Source organism: Mirounga leonina, unplaced genomic scaffold (assembly GCF_011800145.1).
Source record: "Mirounga leonina isolate KUSES-001 unplaced genomic scaffold, KU_Mleo_1.0 Mir_165, whole genome shotgun sequence".
NCBI lineage: Eukaryota > Metazoa > Chordata > Mammalia > Carnivora > Phocidae > Mirounga > Mirounga leonina.
The window spans coordinates 46,436,333-46,458,789 of NW_023270415.1; the positions used below are offsets into that span (position 1 = coordinate 46,436,333).

Consider the following 22,457-nt stretch of genomic DNA (forward strand, 5'->3'; position numbering starts at 1 on the left):
TATTTCTTAAAATGACACAATGTCATTGAAGTGATGATACTATTCCATAACCACAAGAAAACATCAGTCTTGTTATTTCACTGTCATACCTCCTAGGCACATATGTGTTCTATTTTTTTTTTTTTACAGTCCAATTAGTTCATACTAGGTCTACAAAGAGAAATATCAGGTCTACTGTATTAAATACAGATTATTATAAAAACTGGTATTTACACAGTATAATAGAATAGTTCATACCATTTCAGAGCAGGAACAGATGATGAAAGGCAGTGAATGTACTAATGACATAATTTGAAATATCCTCAACTCCTAATAACCCCCAATCTTGGAAGCTCTTCAAATTGATGTACTAGCAAAAGGATTTATCAGGCTGTAATGCATTGATAACAAAGCAGTGAGGGGGAAAAGATAACTGAAGTTGGGCTCCATAATGTTATGGTTACTGGCTTAGTGGGAATACCCAAAATAAAAGCAGGGATCTGTAATTAAAGATGCTAGAAGAGTTTAGTTACTGAAACAGAAAAGAATAATAAAACACAAGTAGACCCTAAAGTATGTATTTTCAACTAAGTATCTACAATCATAATCATTGTCACATCAATGTCACAAGGAGTTCTAGTCACCTGTTAATTAAACAATGAGAAAGGTTTTTCCTCTCCCTCGTTCTCAGTATAGCATAACTCCAACAAGTAACCAAGACTACCAATTGCTGCTACACACTCATGCCCCTAAAGAAAATGTCTGGAGAGGGACGCCTAAGTGGCTCAGTTGGTTAGGCATCTGCCTTTGGCTCAGGTCATGATCCTAGGATGGGACTGAGTCCCCCACTGGGCTCCCTGCTCAGCGGGGAGCCTGCTTCTCCCTCTGCCTGCTGCTCCCCCTGCTTGGGCTCATGCTCTCTCAATCTCTCTCACAAATAAATAAAATCTTTTAAAAAATGGTTGAACTAGTTTTATTGCTGGCAAAGGAGCCCCACTTTTGACCTTCTAATGGACTTCAACTGAAGAACTGGTTCTTCAAAGAGGAGGACAGAGACCCGCACCTGTTCATCTAACCTTCCCTAGTTCAGGGTTCATATCCCTTTAAAGTCAAGGTCTCTCGATTCTTACTTTTTTTACTTTTGGGGGGGTGGGCAGAGGGAGAGGAGAGAGAGAATCTTAAAGCAGCCTTCATGCCCAGGGCTGAACCCAACATGGGACTCATTCTCACAACCCTGAGATCATGACCTGAGCCCAAATCATCAGACGCTTAACCAACTGAGCCACCCAGGTGCCCCTACTTTTTTCTATCTCTTGAGAATATGTGAGGGATTATGAAATAGGAATGGCCCAAAACAAAGGTATTTCTACCAACATGTGTCGAAGATTTAGTAAAAGTGCTGATAACTTTGTACTGACTCATAAAATACATCTAATTTGACACCACACTATTTTTTATACTTTGTAAAGATTACAGAAATTGAGCATTCCAGTTGAAGCATCTAATCAACAATTACAATATTGTTTTAAATGAAAATATGTACCAGATTTTAACACTCAATTTATAAACACAGGATAGACAAGAACAGTCAGAAGGCTCAAATCCACACAAATAGTAGCCCACAGTTTAAGAAAGGCTGTATGTATCAGTCAGGGTCCTGGCAAAAAACAAAGCACTCTCAAATAGGTAACTGAAGGGCACATTGAAGAAAGTGTGGGCAGGGTTAAAGGAACCAAACAGGGGTGGCAAAGTACTCAGGAACCCACTACCACCCTTGGGAATGAAGGGGCAGGAGGAACAATTACTGAAGAGGAGCTGTGCAATAGCAATTGGAAGAACAATATCCGGCTTCTCTCTGTGGCTCTCCAATATCCTGCCAATGCCTCACATTGGCTAAGTCCAACAAAGGAGCCCAAATGAAGCAGTTCTTAGAAGTCAACTCCCTCTGGTACACAGAGCAAGGCAGAGATGGGTTAAGAGTGGATCTGGAGGCGCAAATTAAAAAAAAAAAAAAAAAAATCCAGTAGTGGATGTATAAAGAAGAGAATTTGGGACTCAAGACCTGGTTTAGCTACTTTTAGTTATAAAATCCCTATATAAAGTATAATACTGAGTCTGTGATCTCCACCACAAAATATGGACGATACCACTCACTTCAAATAGATGTTAGGAAAATAAAGTGAAGTTGACATGTGCTGAAAGTACCTAACAGAATCTGGCATTATACTAAATGTTAGCTAAAATGAAATGTAACACAAGCTTTGTATCCCTAGTGCCCAACACAATGTGTAACTTATAGCAGATGCCTAATAAACTCTGGCTAAATAAATTGTGATGCAGAATACACATAAGTGGAAATGAGTAATGAGGATTCTATCCATATCTTTACTTCTGGTTTGCTATCAATGTACGATCCTTATTAAACTATATCCAGCTTTTTACACTGTGAAAAGACAAGAACCTTTATCCCACGAGTGCTACAGGAGAAATAAAACATGTTAAGTATCTTGACACTATGTCCCTTCAAGAATTATAGATTTAAGATTTCTCCTACTAAACATCTCCTAATCATAAACACTTCAATAGCACCTAATAGCCACCCACATGCTAAATAATTTAAAACTAACGAGAAGGTATTCTGGAATTGTAGAAGGCTGGACAAAAAAGTTTACGGAAAATAAAGCACTTCCCAAGAGAAAATTCATTTACACTCCTGTTTTTGCCTCTGATATTCAGCTAAAATTAGGTTTCTTCTCCTTGGAAAGGCTAAAATATAGAGAAAATACAAAAATTCTGTGTTAATGGTCTAAATACTAAGTGAAAAAAAAGTACCTACAACTTCTGATTTCAATTTTTTTTAGATGTTTGACACCCAGATGTTCTGCACCTCTAAAAACTTGCATGTAACGAAAGTAGCATGGAACAACATTAGCACTGTTGAAGAGAACAGCTAAATATAAAATCATTTTCTTGTTTTTAAGTGAAGAGGAAATAGGCACAGAGATCCCTACCAGAGTTTCTATATTCACTAATTTTGGTTACTAGTGAAGCCTGGGCTATCTTATATTCAAGTCAAAGAGTCAAGAAAGAAGATAAATAAGACTTTCTATTTTAGATGCTGTATTCTGTATAAAAAGCATAACAGGCTATTAAACTTCAGCAATAAACACTTATGTTGGGAAGTTGGGAAGAAGATGAGGAATAAAAAACTTATTCATTTCAATGGCTATATATTTGCTATTATATGTGAGACCAGGAGACAAAGAGGGACATTTGCTTTGGTGGGAAAGGTATTTATAGTATTTCTCATGTGTTTACAAGTCATTTATATTTCACTTTCTATGGCCTAACCACATGCTCACATCCCACTGTTGGGACTTTTCCTTGCTGATGTGTAAAACCTATTTATATGTAAAGAACACTTGCTTTTATGTGTCAAAAATATTTTTTAAAAATTGTACTTGATTTTATGGCAATTTTCCAATGCAGGTATTTCAAATTTTCTTAATGAGTTCAAAGTCACATCTTTCTTTATGACTTTTGGGTTCTATACCTGTTTTGGAAGAGTCTTGCCTACTCCAAGAGTGTATTTTTAAAATGCTCTTGTGTTTCCTTCTGGTACTTCTATAGTTTATCTTTTTGCTTAAATCTTTCATCCATTTCATTTTAATGTTAGGAACAAGTGAGATTAAAATTTGATGTTTTCTAAATGGCTAGCCAGTTATCTCAACACCAGTTGTTGAATAATCTCTTTTTCATCCACAACTCCCACCTATTTAATAAGCTACATCTTAGTATGAATTCTTGCTACCTAGGTGGTATGGACTTCTAAAACAAGCTCTTGAAATAAACTACCAAACTGTTTTGTTCCAACTTGTACTACCACCAGTCAGAAAGGTGCTTAGTTCCTGAATTCTTACCAACATCCTATGTTATTTCAATAGCTTTTTCAGAGTGACAAAAAATAGTACTTCAATTTCCATCTATTTGATTACTAAACAAATTTAACATTTGTTCACAGTCTTCTTTATTTCTTCAGTGATTTATCTGTTCATGGACAACAATTTTTTTGTCCATTTTTACACTGGAACCTTAATGTTCCTCTTTGATTTTAAACATTCAATATTTACTTCCTAACATTTACCCTTTAATTTTTTAACACTTTGAAGAGGTTTAAAATTTTTATTTAGTCACATCTACCTAGCTCTTCTGTAAATTCTTTTATCGTTTTATATGCTTACAAAATCTTTTCAGAGGATGAAATCTATTTACCAATACAACTACCGTTTTCGGTATTCATTCCTTCTTGAGGATCCAAGTTTCACCTGAGGTTATTTCCTTTCCGTCTGAAGGGCATCCTATAGCATTTCTTGGTATGCAAGTCTCCTTGCAACGAATTCTCTCAACTTTTGTTTATCTGAAAAATGTCCTTATTTCACCTTCATATCTTATGGATATTTTTACTGAATTCAGAATTCCAGGTTGACAGCTTTATCCTTTTAGAACTTTAAGTGGGTCATTCCATTGTCTTCTAACCTTCATCATTCCTGATAAGTCATCCTTCATTGGTATTTTAATTCCTCTGCATGTAATGTGTCTTTTTTTCCTTTAGCTGCAGTCCATATTTTCTTTCTACCTTTGATATTCAACAGTTTAAGATGTGCCTAGATGTGGTTTTCCTTGTATTTATCCTGCTTGGGATTCACTTAAGTTCTTGGATTTGAAATTGATTTTAAATTGAATAAGTGAATTTCCTGGCAATTACTTCTTCAAATATTTTTTACCCTTTCATCTCTCCTTCTGCCATTCATATGTTAGATAGTTTAATACTGTCCCATTGGCCATCGAGGCTCTGTTCATTTTTTGTAATGCTTCTTCTCCATTCTTTCGATTGACAAATATTTTTTAATTGATCTTCAAGTTCACCAATTCTACCTCTGCCATTCTCCAATCTGTTGTTAAATCCATTCAGTAAAATTTTCATTTCAGATATTGGACTTCTTAGTTCTAGAATGTCTATTCCTTTTTAAAGTTTCCACTTCTCCATTGAGATTACCCATCTGTTCAGTCATTATCATGCTTCTCCCTTTAAGTCACTGAAAATATTACACTTGCTTTTTAAAGTCTGCTAATTCTGCTAATATTAGCTTCTGCTACCATTTGGGGAGAGATGGTATTGTCATTAAGTCATATTTTCCTGATTCTAGTAATTGCCTATTAAAACCGGATATTGTGGATGTTGTAGAGACTTTTAAGAGTTTCTTATCTTCTCCTGAAGAGTAAGGATTTGTATTATACCTGACAGTTAAATCAATGGCTAATCAAGTTGGACTTGTGGAGGCTTGGTTTACACTATTTTATTTTATTTTATTTTTTTAAAGATTTTATTTATTTATTTGAGACAGAGAGAATGAGAGAGAGAGAGCACATAAGAGGGGGGAGAGTCAGAGGCAGAAGCAGGCTCCCTGCCGAGCAGGGAGCCCAATGCGGGACTTGATCCAGGGACTCCAGGATCATGACCTGAGCCGAAGGCAGTCGCTTAACCAACTGAGCCACCCAGGCGCCCGGTTTACACTATTTTAGAATGGGTCTTGAAGAACACATGTTTACCAAGCCCCTTTAATTTGGTAGGAATCAAAAACCAAATTGTCTCCCCTGCTAAGGATAGCTGCAGTATCTCTAGTCAGCACTTTCAGTCTTACAGCTGTTGTTTTCCATTGAGCTCAGTGGTATCTTCCATGCACAATTCAGGATTTTAAGGCATTCCTACTGTAACTCCCTCCTTTCTGGAATCTGTCGATTTCCAGCAATTCTGGCACTCCCAACTTCATTCCTTGACACCTCAAACCAGTAAGACTGACTTTCTGCTTGATTTCCAGCTGCCCTGCGCTGCATGGTCTTTTCCCCAAGAGGAAATCTGTATAAATTTTTTTTGAAAACATCTGACAGCTTTCCAAAGTATATCTTCAACTAGGTTCTGAGATATAGTATTCTTGAGTCTGTATATGATGCTGTCATAGGAAATCTTAGCCTAACATTAAGTATACATTATCTCTAAATTATAAATTTACTGTACAGCTTTTTTTTTTTTTTTTAAAGATTTTATTTATTTGACAGAGAGAGACACAGCGAGAGAGGGAACACAAGCAGGGGGAGTGGAAGAGGGAGAAGTAGGCTTCCCGTGGAGCAGGGAGCCCGATGTGGTGCTCAATCCCAGGACCGTGGGATCATGACCTGAGCCGAAGGCAGACACTTAACAACTGAGCCACCCAGGCACCCCTACTGTACAGCTTTTAAAAACTGATCTTTAAAAGGTGTTCTTGCATTATCCAATACTTGCAACTGTAATGGCTTCTAGGAATAACTAAATTTGTTAAGCTTTTTGCCTTTTTATTATAAGTAAACTGTGTAAGTATTAATTTAGTCTTTCAATAAATATGTCCAATGTCTATCATGTGCCAGATATTCTTCTAGGTAGTAGATATATAATACCAAAATAGAAATAGGCAAGGCCCCTGTTCTGTGGAATTTTCATTCTAGTGCATCTAAAAAACTGAAAAAAGACATTTCAGACTATGTCTTCCCCAAACAATGGTATGGGTGATTCTGCAAGGACCTACATTATAATAAAATGATGCCCTTTTTTCATATGCATAATTTTGAAAGAATAATTAATTTTATTTATTTATTTATTTTTAAAGATTTTATTTATTTATTTGAGACAGAGAGAATGAGAGAGAGAGAGCACATGAGAGGGGGGAGGGTCAGAGGGAGAAGCAGGCTCCCTGCCGAGCAGGGAGCCTGATGCGGGACTCGATCCAGGGACTCCAGGATCATGACCTGAGCCGAAGGCAGTCGCTTAACCAACTGAGCCACCCAGGCGCCCAGAATAATTGATTTTATATTTGGGCATATATAGTAGTCCCATAATCTAAGTAAATACTTATCAAAATCCATTTTAAAGTTTCTTTTAAAAAACTATATATACCCTGAAAGCAACTCTGTTTTTCAATACAACAATGGTTTTCTGACACCATAAGTGGCTGGCAATTTAAGTTATACAAAAAGGAATCACCAGTTATTTGACCATACAACCTACTATAGAGAACATTCATTTAGGTCACTGTGCATAATTTCAGGAACCAATACTGATAAATAAACAGTGGGGGAAATCTTCAAAACCTGACTCATATCTTTGGTTCTACCCTTCCTCCAGTGTTAAATAAAGGTTCCTAAGGCAGTGAGAAAAGTAGTATCTATCTTTCCGTACTATCTCCTATATAGAGAGTTGCAAACAACAACCTATCAAATTTAAATATGGCTAGGTACAATTTAATGTAGTAACTGACTACCAAAAATCAGAATTATCATAATCCATCTTTTGATCAGACCACAACTAGAAGTGATGTATTAAAAATGATGTGTCCTTAATGATGTGATGTATGGTGATTAACAATAAAAAAATTAAAAAAAAAAGATGTGTCCACACATAAGCTACTTTTAGCCCAAAGTAAACAGTGCTTTTGTAAATCTGAACTACCTTATTAAGACAAGTCTGAGGCATTTAATTTTCTTGGATTTTCATATATGGCTTTCTCTAAACAGAGATAAATCACTAAAGTTTATTATAACAAAGCTTGCTTTACTCAAAAAGATTATTTAAATGTCTAAAGTTTTTTTTTTTTTTTTAAGTTATATCATTCATTTTGCCAACCTCAAGTTCGGAAATGCCGTATTTTCCTCTAATAGATCTGTCCCCCAATATAGCTGCCAAATTCAGCTATTGCAGCAGTGCAGGTTCTGGGCATAATTCTTGCTGCCCAAATAATATTAAGACACACTCTTATAAAAACTCTGAGTTATTAAACATCTCTTTATACACCTGTTAAAGTAAAAATATAATAAGCACAACAATAAATTTTTGGAGAAGGATAAAAATGCTTAAAAATAACAGCTAATACATGGATAGGCTTTGAAAAAATCCATGAAATCTCTAAAATGGTATACTAAATTGTGAATAACTGTATATTCTAGGGACAGAATCGATAGCTTTCAAGAGATTCTCCAAGGAGTCTAAAGTGTAATAAAAGGTTAACAGCTACCGCTGAGATGTTGGAATTTAATTTGCCAGTAGAAGTTAACATCAGTTTCTGTAAATTTTCTGCTCTCAGTAATTTATATTAGTATGATATTCATATCTGTACTAATTGTTAGCTCAGTTAGAATGCACTTGTATCCATTAAGATTTGAAGCTGCAGTTCTTTCCAAAAGAGTTAAGTTTTGGGGAAGGTTAAAAAACAACTCTCATCCCTAAAACAAATGTCTCAGGTTCATAATGCAAGAATAAACATGAGGTATGTATATGGCCTAGAATAATCTATCACATGTTTAAAATATAAAATTACATAAATAAAGGCTAATCAATATTGTAAATTCAAAGGACAATTGAATATAATATGTATGTAAAGATACTTTAATGCTATTATGTCATCTTCACTTAAAACGGCAATTACCACTGGAAAATGTTTTTATCATTCCTCATAAAGTAAATCAATAACAATAAAATGTAATGGACACAGAGGTAAAATATTTGCTGTCCAATAAGAAACAATCAGCAAGGTGCTAGAAATACAATCTAAATGCCTTTCAATTATTTGAATGTCTCCTCAGAAACATAAGCATATTATATGCAGCTCTAAGGAAATCTGGGTTCTATTTATTGCTACCAAGTGGTTTTGTGGCTTTGGTTCAGTAACCACCTCTCTGTACCATCTGTAAAACAGGGAAAACACAACTGTGGCAGAGATGATGTTATATACGCACCTGTTTCATTTTCCTCCAAGCAGATAGGAGGACCACATTTTCCATTCCACTTGCTGCTACATGCGGCCATGTGTCTAGTCCTGACCAATGCAATGATGTATGCTCCTTCCAGGACTGGTCTCTAAATCATCCCTTCACACATCTTTGAACTCTCTCTCTTCCCTCACTGGCTTGCTGAATGTAGTAATCCTAGTGGTGACTCCAAGCAGGCCATAGGGGCAGCTGAGTCACAAGATGGAAGGAATGTGGATACCTGAGTCATCCACATGGTTCTTTGTGTGAGAAATAAACTTTTATTCTGCTCCACCATGAGATTTTGGGGTTGTTTCACACATAATTATCTTAACCTACCTTTGTGGGGGAAAATAAAATGAGGTAAAAAATTTAGAGTAGCTGGGGGGGGGGGGGGGGGGGGGGTTTTTAAATACTATACACATGTGGGGTAATGACGGCAACTTTTTATCCAGAAAGTAAGGCATGGGCTTTGGAGTCACAAGTCTGGGTTCAAGTTCAGCCTCTGACACTTACTGTGCTGTGTGACATTGAGTTAAATTATTAAGACAGTTTCTTCAACTATAAAATAGGAGTAATAATAATAATACCTGCACCCCATCAGATTATTATTAGGATTAAGTGAAATAACATATACAAAGAATGCAGCATAGGGTATGGCACATATTAACTACCTTACAAATATTAGCCAAACTAATATAAATATCTAAGAAGATGGCACAAATATAACTAAACCACCTACTGGATAAAACTGTTAGAAAGATTATCACACTTTAAGGTTAGATAAAACAAAACAAATTGTTGGCTCTGAGAGGGCTTTTCTAATGTAATCAGAAAAGTTAGCCATTTGGAAGTTTGGGATACATCATTATAGTATATTAATTTCTCTAAGGTAAATATAAATGTTTTTATTTTTTTTTTTAAAGATTTTATTTATTTATTCATGAGAGACAGAGAGAGAGGCAGAGGGAGAAGCAGGCTCCCAAGGAGCAGGGAGCCCGATGTGGGACTCGATCCCAGGACGCTGGGATCATGACCTGAGCCGAAGGCAGACGTTTAACCATCTGAGCCACCCAGGCGCCCAATATAAATGTTTTTAGTCTTATGTTTATATAGCTACAAACCTACCTCAAGTGGTCTGATATATTTTTTAAAGATTTTATTTATTTATTTGTCAGGGAGAGAGAGAGTGAGCAGCAAGAGTGGGAGAAGCAGGCTTCTTGATGAGCAAGGAGCCCATGCAGGGAGCCCGATGCGGGACTCAGTCCCAGGACCCTGGGATCATGACCTGAGCCAAAGGTGAACACTTAACTAACTGAGCCACCCAGGCATCCCGTGGTCTTTCTAATATTAAAAATGGACAATTCTGATTCAACTACTTATAAATGGATGAGGTGGGGGTAATTCAAACAGATCATTAGCACAAGCAAGTATCAGTTTCCAGCAAGTTTTTTAGAATGATTCAAATACACTATTTTGAGCTCTGCCCTTTAAATAGTTTCTACAATTTCACAGAAAAAGAAACTAAAAGTTCACAGCACACTATTCCCATATTCCACAAAGCCTCTCCAAAGAGATAGTTCTTAAACAGCTTCACAAACATACACATGCCACATTTACCTATTGAAGCCTATTCTTGGGAGGTAGAATAGAATGGTACTTTGTTTTAATAATACTCATTACAAATAATACTAATTACTTAAATATTACAAAAAGTAAGCTGCTGCAGAAAGCAAAAGCATTATTCATTCCATTTTTCCAATAAGAAAAAGATTAAAAACATTTTGGCTGCCTCATTCGAGGCCCTCTTTGTTCAGAAGGGCAAACCAATAGCAAAATAGGAAAGCATAATGCAAAATCCTGGGCATGACAGAGTACCCAGAAACATTCAAAATGTCAGGCATGATGGAATGCCTAGAGACATTCAGAAGTTTTAAAATAGGTTTTTAAAAAGGTATCTAGTTGTCAAAAAATTTTGAACTGGTTAAAATACTCATTGCTACAAATTAACAGAAGGGAAATACTAACCTTGTCTGAAATCTCAGCCAGGTCTATCTACTTTTTTGAGTTTCAATTTCCTTATTTGCAAGTTGAAGTAACTGGACCAGATAATGTCAAAGGCCCCTTAGTAACACTATGATTCAAACAGTTTTAATATACAGCATACTCTAAGGTTAAAAGTGGATAATTAGAAGGTTTTTCTGAGATAATTTTTGTTATAAAAATATCTCCAAATTCTCTAAAATGTTAATATACTCTTCTGTTTTATTTATTTATTTTTTAAAGGTTTTTTATTTATTTGACAGAGAGAGAGACACACAGCAAGAGAGGGAACACAAGCAGGAGGAGTGGGAGAGGGAGAAGCAGGCTCCCCTCTGAGCAGGGAGCCTGATGCGGGGCTCGATCCCAAGACCCTGGGATCATGACCTGAGCTGAAGGCAGACGCTTAACGACTGAGCCACCCAGGTGCCCTGTACTCTTTTGTTTTAGTAAATCCAGTGGAATGAGTATAATCTTTGCCTTTCTGATAGCCTTCTTCTGAGACCAAATACAGAAGCATATATGTCACTGAACTAGAATTACTAAATTGAACTGAAAGTCAGGATATAGGACTTCTCTTGGCTTTACAACTCTCCCAGAATGTGCTTCACTCTTTTTCCCTGTCTATAAAATAAGGGAAAATGTGCTATCATCTATTTCATTGGATTAGTATTAAAGTATATCTTTGAAACACTCTGAACTACTCAGACAAGACTGTTACAGAAGAGATTTTTTTTCATTAGTAACTTGTCATAGCCAGTCTAAGTAAAAAAGCAAAAGAAAGAAGCTCCCATGAGACTACTGCATATGAAGGTCTTGTTACCTCCCACACTGGAATCAGTTACAATGAATAAATCAATACAAGATGTTCGTATAGTAGGAAGAATCTGGAAAGGTGAGCAGGTCCACTGCAGCACCAGATTTTAAATCTCTGATCTACATAAACACTGCCTGAACTAATCTACCCTTCAGTTTTTGTTTATATGAATAACCAACACTTCTTAAACAGGCATTCTTAAAACAGTGAAATAAAGTCCTTTGGAAAGAGGGGTAGGGACTGATAAGTGGGTGTGAAGGAGGAAATAAAACAACCATTTAGAAAAGCCTATCATCACAAGATATATTACATATAGCACAATGACCAATTCTTTCATCCAAATCAAGGGTGGCAGTGGTTACCTGATAAGCAGTTATACAGAGCCAAATCAAATAGATGTCTCCTTATGGCAAACAATACCATAAAAAAAAAAAAAACTTAAGAGTTTTATTATGGATGAATATCCTTTGGCTTTTTGCATAAACATAGTACACTTTACTAATGTCCTTAGTAAAAATTTCTGGCATCATGTAGTAGGTTGAATGATGATCCTCAAAAGATATGTTCCCACTCATGTCTGGAACCTGTTAATAATATCTCAGAAAAATTCTTAGTAGTTTATTTAGAATCACCAACCTGGAATGATTTGTGGAGATAAGATAGGAGTCAGGCCTTGAAAGAAGAGCAGGACCTTAGATAAGCAGAGAAGATGGAAAAGGGTATTCCAGGCAGAGACAAAGGCCTAGGAAAAGTCATGGGGGTGAAACTATGGATGTTTTATTAACATATTTACCAAACAGATTAACTGGCTTCAGTGTGGGGTTTTTTTTGCAGAATGGTGAGGCTAAGATTAGATTGTGGAAGGTTTTGAATGCCATGAAAACGTGAAATTTATCTGTGAGAAGCAAATGGAGATTTGTAAACAAAAAGATTAATTGATCATTCAGGAACCGGTGATTAAGGAAATTTCAGTCTGAAGATAAGAGAAAGTGGTCTGAAACTTTGGCTCTACCACATTAGCTGTGTGGATAAATCTTTAGACCAGCACTATCCAACAGCACTTTCTGAAATGATGGAAATATTGTAGACCTGCAAGGTCCACTATGGTAGCCAGTAGCCACATATGGCTACAGAGTATTCCAGATGTGACTGGTGCAACTGAGGAACTGAAATTTAATTTTTTTTAAATGTTAACTAATTTAAACTTAAATAGCCTCATGTGGCTAATGATGATACACTGGACTGAGTAGCTCTACACTACAGTTTTCTCACTTATAAAATACAGAAGTTAAATTAGAACACTAGTGTCACTAGGATAAGTTCCACAGCCAAATAAAATTGGTGCCGCATTCTGAGAAAAAGTAAATGAGTATTCAAGCAGATGAACCTGAGCATGACTAGGGCGGTTCTAGGTTTTTAACCTTTTCATTTCACTCTTTGTAGCTCTGTGATTAATTTAAGAGACCCACTCTGTCTTCTGATTAGTGATTTTTCAAATTGGTCTTTAGGTTGATATTTCCTGGGAGTCTGTAGTAAATATCTAATGCATCTAATTTAATAGAATTTCTGTGGAAAGGAACAAACATTTCATGTAAAATGCTCCTAGAGCTATGCTGTTCAGTGTAAACATGCACTGGATCAAACACTTAGTATGAATAAAAGAATGTAAAGTGACTCATTAATATATGTTGAAATGATAATATTTTGGATACACTGGGTTAAATAAAATATTATGAAAATTACTTTCACCTGTTTCTTTTTACTTTAATTTATCTAATAGAAAAATCTTAAATTACACTTACAATTCGCATTAGACTCTATTAATAATGACAGCCCTGCTGTAGAGAAAGTTATGAAATAGATACCTTACAATATACATAATTTATTCAGTTAGTACATACTTATTCAACATCTATTATTGTAAAGCGTTATGCTAAATGCTGAACAAAGGGAATGGTCCCTGCCATATAGAGTTTAAATTAGCTCCTAACTTCTAATGCACATTTCACATATATTATCACATTTGTGATAACGCATAAGGATAATTTAATTTTAGAATATTTTACCATTTGGGGGAGCAAATGCCAATATTTGACTTAGAAATTACAAAATATAAAGCATAAAGATTCACATTAATGGCTATTTTTGTGATACATGCTATATAATGTTTGTCTGGAAGCCTAATACTATCACATTCCCAATAGCTTCTCCCGGTTTCTTGATCCCTCCCTCTAACTAGTCTGCTCCCTCTTTATGGCTCACCTCTCCCAGAAGGTCTCTTCAACTGGCAACCTGCCTGCTATTCACATTACAGCAGGGCTATTTATACTTACAGGGGTCTCCAAAGAAGGAAAGAGGTTGAAAATGTAAAGTGTACATAATTTTAGGCAGCCAACTCCAGTTTTTTGGACCCAAGATTGAGATTTGAAGTTTCTTTTGGGCTTAAACTTGGTGATTTCTGTAGGATTTTGCTTCATAATCCAATGCACAAACTTATTTGAGAGAGAAAACAACAACTCATTAGTTTTGTCCCACTAAGGCTTTCACATAAGAAAACTATTCCAAATAGGACTTCTAAAACAAATTAACTAGTAGTACTTCTCTAGCAAATGGTTTTTAAAATAAAATAACAGGTAACATCAATGGGTCAAGAATATCTATGTTTTGGGGCGCCTGGGAGGCTCAGTCGTTAAGCGTCTGCCTTGGCTCAGGTCGTGATCCCAGGGTCCTGGGATCAAGTTCCCCCACCCCCACCCTGCATCACGCTCCCTGCTTGCCAGGAAGCCTACTTCTCCCTCTCCCACTCCCCCTGCTTGTGTTCCTGCTCTCGCGCTCTCTCTCTCCCTGTCAAATAAATAAATCAAATCTTAAAAAAAAAAAAGAATATATATGTTTTTAAGGCTAATGGCATTGCTGTCAAGAAACCGTTACCAATAAACTAAAAGTTCAGGTTTTATTGACAGCTACAAAGAAAGCAATACAAACAAAACTACTTTATCAAACAGTGGTAATATTTCCCACTTTAATAGAGAAAGTATTACTGACATATGATAGCTATTGAGAAACAAATGAAGTACCCAAGTTTCAAACACCCCAAATGATTTCACTGCCCTTTTTGGTTGAAGTCTACCACCATCTGAAATACAGATGTGCTTAGCAAAGGAACATTATCCTCAGTCTATAGCTGTGCAGGTGTGGTTATATACATAGTTGTTTCAATGTTATACATCTTCTACCAGCAAACAAAAAACTATTATGACAAAAAAAAAAAAAAAGCTGAAGAAAATAATAATTACTCCTGATTGGGAAAAAAAAAAAATTGCCTAAGGAAAATTTAGCTATTCTCCATAAATAATCAGATTAGCATTTTGCTGAAAAGGAGTCAAACCAAAACCTTTAAGCTAAAGTACTTCATATATGATCATGGGTCCTTTCAAACTACTAGTGCTAACTTGCCAAATATAATGCAATCAAATATAAGTTTACAAATTCAACTTTTCTTTGGTCTTCAACCCAAAATGGTTTATTTTTCATATAGGCCTCAAACAAAAGAGCATAAAGCTTAGTGCAAAACCAGTCTGCATTTGACAATTGATTGTCACTTGTTAGTAGCATCAGGAAAACAATTCCCTAAAATTTCCTTTATAACCTGAAGAGAGAATATAAGGAGACCATTCAGATGTAAATGTAAAATTTATCCCCAGCTTACTCTGCGCCCAGCACTAGACTAGGGACTTTAACATGTTATCACAAATATTTGTCCTCCCTCTTCCCCCCTTGATAAATTCAGAAAGCTACACTTTTCAATCCTCAGTGCCCTTCAGATTAAAAAAGCAAAGCAAAGCTGGGAGGGTGGGAGATGATTACAAACCAAAGAATTTGTGATAAACCTAAATTAAGTGTTTAAGATAAAATCAGAACCTGCCATAATATATAAAGATTCCTTCAAATGCTAAAAACGTTTGCTTCAAATTATCTGTATTTAATTCCATCTAATAACCCCATGAGAACAAATAGTATCTTTCAATCTGATCCCATTAAAGATAGGTGGCCCCAAGTGTCTTACATTCACAACCGCAAAAATATAACTTTATGACTTTCCCTACTTCAAATTTATGAAACGCATTTATTTTCCACTAACATGCTGAGCTATCTTTAAGAACAGGTATTAATCTTAGTATCTTTCATACATTAGGTAGGAAAAAAATATGGTTTCATTTAGTCAAGTAAAAAGGCACCCCAAATTCTACAAATCACCAGGAAAATTTTAAAAAGAAATTTCAACACTGGTTAGATAGTAAAATGGACTGTTCTTCATATAAATTAATGATCAATTGAGGCCTTCCCCAAATGAAACAGTATTTTAAGGAGCTACTCTCTGGAGACTTGGGTTGTGTTTCAACTCCTAAAAGGCGCTGCAGTTTTAAAAAGTTAATCTTACAGGAATCCTCCTGGAAGTCAACAATATTGAAAAAAATACGTTAACATTAGCTGCCAAGTATAATTTTTTCCCCCTCTGAAAGACACCTTGTGGTGACAATAAAATAGTTTCCATGGAGGATGAAATTTAAACTTGGTATACTGTATAAATAAAAAATAATATTAAACTAAGAAAAAGGGCTTTTTGTTGTTGTTGTTGCATAATTTGATTAAGTCCTAGGACTTAATTCCAAATCTTTACCATGGAATTCCAAATAGCAGGGAAAGAACATTTGAAAATAAGAGTTAACAATAGATCATCGCCATTTTCTACACAGAGAGAAGTATTTACATTTTAATTCAGTTCAGTTGGGTGTTAAGGAAGCATAAAAAGGCAAATACGGTAATAGCGTGAATTATAAACAGACGTGGGAAGCTGCCTATTAAGACTGTTAATGGCAAAACTGAAAATGAAAATAAGGCATACCGTCATACTTCGTATAACCAAGAGTCAAGGAATCTAGGTTAAAATAATAAAAAATGAATAAGACAGCCATGTTCTTACAAAAAGAAAAAAAAAGTGGAACGGAAAGAAAAGATCACAAACATTTTAAGGCAACCATGGGGAAAGACTGCTTTATGCCTCCACTGTTTACTAACATTTAAAACTAGCATTTCTAGTCAACACCTGGGTTTGAAAATAGCAGCAGCACGGAAACATTGTCTTTTCAACGTAAACCCAACAGAACATTCTGCAACGTTTTGAATGGTAAACATTAACCAGAATAAAGCACCGTTCGCGTATTTCCACCTTTAAGGACCAATGGGAAAAATTAAGACCTTTCTTTCTCCCATATATAGCCTTAGCCCCTCTCTCCCCTCTTTTATTTATTGCTCTTGTCGCGGGGCTAATGAACCCTAAACTTCTTTTTCTTCTTCCCATTATGGAAATGGGGGGAAAGAGCAACGAGAGAGGGAAACCCAGATGACAGGGAAAACTGGAAATTAAAAATCGTGGCGTTTCTTGCTGGGTGAAGGCTAGGAACACCCTGAAGGTTTAGCAAGAGAGAGACAATCCTGGGTAGACCCCTATTAACGTATACTTTAACCCCAAGGCAACACCGTGTTTCGTCTGTTTAATTTCTGCTTTTGAAGGGGATGGCAGTTCTCCCGGATGAATCTTCCCGGGTGCATGCCACCCCTTCCCTAGGGCCCCCTGCAGCAGGGGTTGGGGCTCTCGCCCCAGCTCCGAATTCGCAGCGAGGCCCGGAAATCGGTCCCGTTACAGCCGATTTCACCCATCAGGAATGCGCTCCACCCCCGCTGCCTCCCCGCGGCGGCCGCCCTCGGTGTGGGCAGCTTCAGCCGCCCGGGAAGTGCTGCAAGGGAGCGCCGCCTCGGCCCGTCACAACACTGCTGGGGTGGCCGCCGACTCCACAGACTGCCCGCGCCGGGAGGGCAGAGCTCGGGGCGGATCCCACGCTCCGCCTCAGTCTGCGCGGCCCAGGGGGCGCCAGCGCCGGGTGCGGGCGGTGGACGCGGACCCAGCCCGAGGCCTGACCCCCAGGACCGGCCCCAGGACCGGCCCCAGGACCGGCCCCGGCCCCTGCTCCGGGGCCCAGCCCGAGAGGGGGCGCCTTTCCCGTGGGATTTCTGAATCCATTTCCGTTCCGGGAAGGGGCGCGAGGGCAGCTGCCGTGCCGGAGCGCCTCGAGTCGGAAACGGGAGCCGCCCCTGTCCTCCCGCACCCAGGCGCAACCTCTTCCAGTGCCGCCCGTACCTTCAACTCCTCAGAGCGGCGGCGGGTGCCGGAGTGCGGGTGAGGAGGCCCATCTCTCGGCGGCGGCGGCGGCGGCACAAGCCGAAGGAAGTACGGAGGAGGGCTCCTCAGACCCGCCGAGACGCCTCTCAGCTGGGGCGGGGGGAACGCAGAAGAGGGGTCCCGACTGCCGCTTTCCCGAACTCCTCCTCCGCAGTTCTGTCTTGACGGCTGTTCCCGGGAACCAGCGCCCCAACTGCCATTCTCCCCCTGCTTCAGCCCCCGCTGTCTCCGCCTCCTCCTCCCACTCCTTCCTCCCGCCCCCGGCCACCCCGCCCCGCCCCGGCGCGCCGCCCGCGTGCCGTGCGTCATGGCGTCACGCCCACCGGGCCCGCCGCGGGCGGCTCTGGGATGCTCTCGTTCGCTCGCGCACGTTCGGCCCGGCTCGTCGTGGCGCGGCCCGGCCCGTCGTGGCGCGTTGCGCCTGCGACCGGGTGGTTTAGAGGGCAGCGTCCCGTTCGCCCCCTACGCGGGCAAGTCAGCTGCCCTTTATGCCCCTCGGCAAGAAGCACTTCGCCCCGAGCGGGCGGGGCTGTGGAGCAGGTGTCGCCTCCGCGGACGGTTGGGGTGGCTGGAGCTGCTCCCGACGCGGTGGTAGATGCTGGACTTGAGGACCCTGGCTTTTGGCATTCCGCGCGCCATTTATTACTCGTTTCTTTGTGTTCTCACCGTTCACCTGTTAGGTTGGCAGCCCCCAGGGAGAGCAAGGCCGGGGTGTTGCTGCGAGTTTCTGCTCCTTCCCGCGTGGAAATGTCTTCCGCAAGAGTGGCGGCGCTCCCACCTCTTCGTTCTTACAGTTGGAAGAGACCTCATTCTTCCTCGGGGGCTGCTAGCCCCAGCACTTAGCCACGATTTAATACCCTATGTGAGGGTGCCGCGAATATCTGCCACTCGCCTCTTCCTCTCCCCCACATCTCTTATTTCCAAAATCGCTTAAGTATTCAGAATTCATACTTCAGTACTTACGGATACATTGAGTTACATTAATCCAGCTTTATCTGTCCCATCCCCTCTTATCCTTTAAGCCAGTCATACATCTCCTTTGAATTTTTTAACCTGCGTATGGTTTAGTATCAGTTCTTTTTAGTTGAATAAACATTCAATACAGACCTGGTCCATTCCTTCATAGTTGATTTCAAGATTCAGAGTCACTTTTCCTTGGAATACTGAGAAACGGAATGTGATGGATGCTGGACAGAATGTCCATTCGCCATCTGTTACTTAACTAAATATATCACCCTATCAATCCTTGTTTTAGTGTGTCTAATTTAAATTAGAAACAAACCAAGGAGCCATGGTCTTTCAGACAGTACTTGGTATCTTTGGTAACCCAGTAAATGTTTACCGATTAGAAAACTAAACAAGCTAAGCAGTTTAGGTCCACGGTTTTTTTTTTTGTTTTTTTGTTTTGTTTTTTTTTTACCACAAATCTTAAAGGAAGTCATGATGGGTATGTTTATTTTCATTTATTGGAAGTTTTAAAGCTGTTATATATTCCTTTAAATACTACTTGAAGGCTGCCTACAATTTAATCAATGGAATACTTTGTACAAGTAGTACAAGAATAGTATAAGTTAAATGGATTTATGGAACAGTACTCATACATAATATAATCCTTAAGAATATATCAACATGTTGAACATTTCACAACAGATGGGGCATTGGCTTGGAAGGAGGTTTTGAGGAAAGAGGCTGTGCAAAGTGGAAACGGTCTTGTACTCTGTACAATTGTCATCTTTTCCAGGGATACCTTTTCCCGCTTCCTGAAAACTAGAGGGATTTCCTACTCTTCACTAAGGCAACATCTATTAAAAACAACAACAAATATATATTGAACATCTCCACTTGAATCCCCACAGGTACCTCAAACTCAGCCTGTCCAAGACAGAACTTCTCTTTTCCTCAAAACTTGTGTCTCTCATTCACCCCGGCCCAACCCAGAAATCTAGGATTCTTCCCAAGCACCCCCGGTTCAGTCACTTCCAATTCATAATTAACCTTAAGTTCTGTTAAATATCCCTGTACTCTCTCTTCTGTATCCCCCTTCTGCCTTTAGGGCAGTAATTTCCACTTTGCACATCAGAATACCCTGAGGGGCTTTAAAAAAAGTCCTGTTGCCCAGACTGCCTCCACCAATTAAGTCAGAATCTCTGAGATGGCACTCAGGCATGAGGATTAAAACAAAACAAAACAAAACCTCTCCAGGTGATTCCAGTGCATAGCCATGGTTGAAAACCACTGCTAGGTCCTCATCATTTCTCACCAGATTACAGCAAAAGCATAATATAATAGTATTCTCCTTTTTTCCCTACTCTCTTCTAATTCATTCAGAATCAATTCAGTAAATATTAATTGAGTGGTGTGTGTGTGTGTGTGTGTGTGTGTGTGTGTGTGTGTCGGGGGAGAGTTTCCCAGAAACTGGGAATACAGCAATAAAAAAGACAGCCCTTGTATCTGGTCTCATAGAGCTTACAGTCTAGGGGAGTGGGGTGGCACAGTTGGGAAAGACAGAAAAAACAACAAAGAAATAAAGGAAAGGAAATAAATTTACCTGTGTGACATATAGAAACCAGGGAGGCTGTTACCTTAGTTTAGCGTCTCAAACTAAAGTCTACTCCTCTGACATTTGTGCTGGGTTCTTCAAGACAAGAAGGAGGCAAACAAGTTAAGGGGTGGGGAAGGTAGATGGAACAGCAGGTGCAAAGGTCCTTGCAAGACAAACTTGCCAAGTTCAAGGTAGCTAGAGGCTGAAGCATAGTGAGTAAGAGGGAGTATACCACATGGGATTAGAGAGGTATGAGGAAGCCAGTTTATTTAAGACATTTTGAGATCATGATAAGGAGAATTCTAAATGGCTGGTGTGATGTGCAGTCAGACACAACAGATTTTTAAGTGGAATGACACCTGATTTACCTCTGGAAAGGATCACTCTGGTTGCTCTGGGGATCAGATTGTGGCAGAGCAAGAGTGGAAGCAGGGAGATCAGTTATGAGGCTACTTCAAGAATCCAGGAAAGAAATCATAGTTCTTTGGACTAAGGTGGAGACAGGAGAGGATGGTTTTGGTATTTGTTTTAGAGGCAGAATTGGTAAGACTTGCTTGAATGGAGTGAAAGCAGGGAATGAGAGAAAGAGAACAACGCAGCTACCCTTTATTGAATACATGTTACCTGACAGGCACTGTTCTAAGTGCTTTATAAGTATTAAGCCATTTAATTATCATAAGAGTCCCAAAAGATAGGTACTATTTTTTTAAAAAGATTATTTATTTATTTATTTATTTATTTATTTGAGAGAGAGAGCGCGCGCGCACAAGCAGGGGGAGTGGAAGTTGGGTTGTTCTCAGGACTAAACGAGTAAAAGCAGATACAGCTCTTAAGCCTGGCATGTAGTAAACCTACTAAAATAAATACTAGGTGTTTTTACTACATAAAGGGAAGCTGGCTAAAGTGGGAGTTAATCCAGCTAGGATTTTAAAAATGGGGTCATCTGCATCCCTGCTCGGGTAGTTCTCTTAATTGTTAGGACCATATAGGGAATCTGGAGAGGAAAGGACTTTTCTCTTCCAAATTGAGAAACCTAGGCCCCTCAATGGAAAAATCCTTCAGGTGGCTGAAAGCTGAGTTGCTCAGATCCACCTCTTCTCCCTGCTCCATCTCTCACTCACCACCTTCCACAGGGGAAATGGCACCATATCCTCCCCAAAGCCAGCCCAAGGTACTCTTTCTTGTGGGAAGACTAGACTCCCCAAAGGGCTGTTAATCAGCTTTTAGGGTAGTATTTGTCAAAGTCCAGGCTTGAACCGCCATTGCCAGCATCACCTGGAGCACCTGTTAAAATAGACTCCTGGGTTCCATCTCAGACTTACAGAATCATCATCTGTGAGGTTGGGGTCCTGGAATCTAGTTTTTAACAAACTCTCCGGGTAATTCATATTACACATTTAAGAACTACAGCTTAAGAGCTTCAGCCATTATGATAATATCCCAACTTCAAGCAGTTTTCTTCCACAGGATCTCTCATTGGGCTCTTTAGGAAGGAGGGTATCTCATTCCTTTTCATGGGACCCATCCAGTTACCTACAGTCTGATTCTTTCTCCCTCCCACCCATTATCAGAATCTTTCTTGGTGGACACTGTCTTGGTGGACACTGGATCCTCAGACCACTGTTACCCATTGCTTATTCCAGTCTTTCTTAATTACATTTCCTATTCGTTTGATTCATGAGTTAGCCTACCCTGAGTTGGTCACCTGGGCTAGAAATCCCCAGAGCCCCCTAAAACTAGAGCTGATTAGACTTACTGCATGTGGGACAGGGTGAGTTTGGCTGACTAGGTCCACAGTGGTGGGCTGCACTGGAAGCAGGATGTCAGTGGGTGATGAGCAAGGACTTAAAATGACCATATGTCCCAGTTTGCTCAGAAAAATCCTGGCTTATACCTGTTGTGGGGGCTTAATTATTGATGGTACCCCTTTCACTCTCAAAGAGTCCTGGGTTAGACACATTATATCATCAGCCTGGTAATGAGCCTCACATCAAAACCAACAG

The 22,457-nt window shown here is 39.1% G+C and overlaps 2 protein-coding genes across 2 annotated transcripts in view; one reads left to right on the plus strand and one right to left on the minus strand.

Annotated features, from left to right (window-relative positions):
• The window catches only part of RNF19A (ring finger protein 19A, RBR E3 ubiquitin protein ligase), a 53,923-nt gene extending 35,811 nt beyond the window's left edge, over positions 1 to 18,112 (minus strand). The window contains exon 1 of the mRNA XM_035011636.1: positions 17,871 to 18,112. The gene's annotated coding sequence lies outside the window, so the exon portion shown is untranslated. The remainder of the gene's footprint in view (positions 1 to 17,870) is intronic.
• Positions 18,078 to 19,249, plus strand: LOC118015071. Its single transcript, XM_035011637.1, has one exon. It carries the CDS (start codon positions 18,261 to 18,263, stop codon positions 18,753 to 18,755), a length of 495 nt encoding a protein of 164 aa, XP_034867528.1. The 5' UTR covers positions 18,078 to 18,260; the 3' UTR covers positions 18,756 to 19,249.
• Positions 19,250 to 22,457: the final 3,208 nt, after the last annotated feature.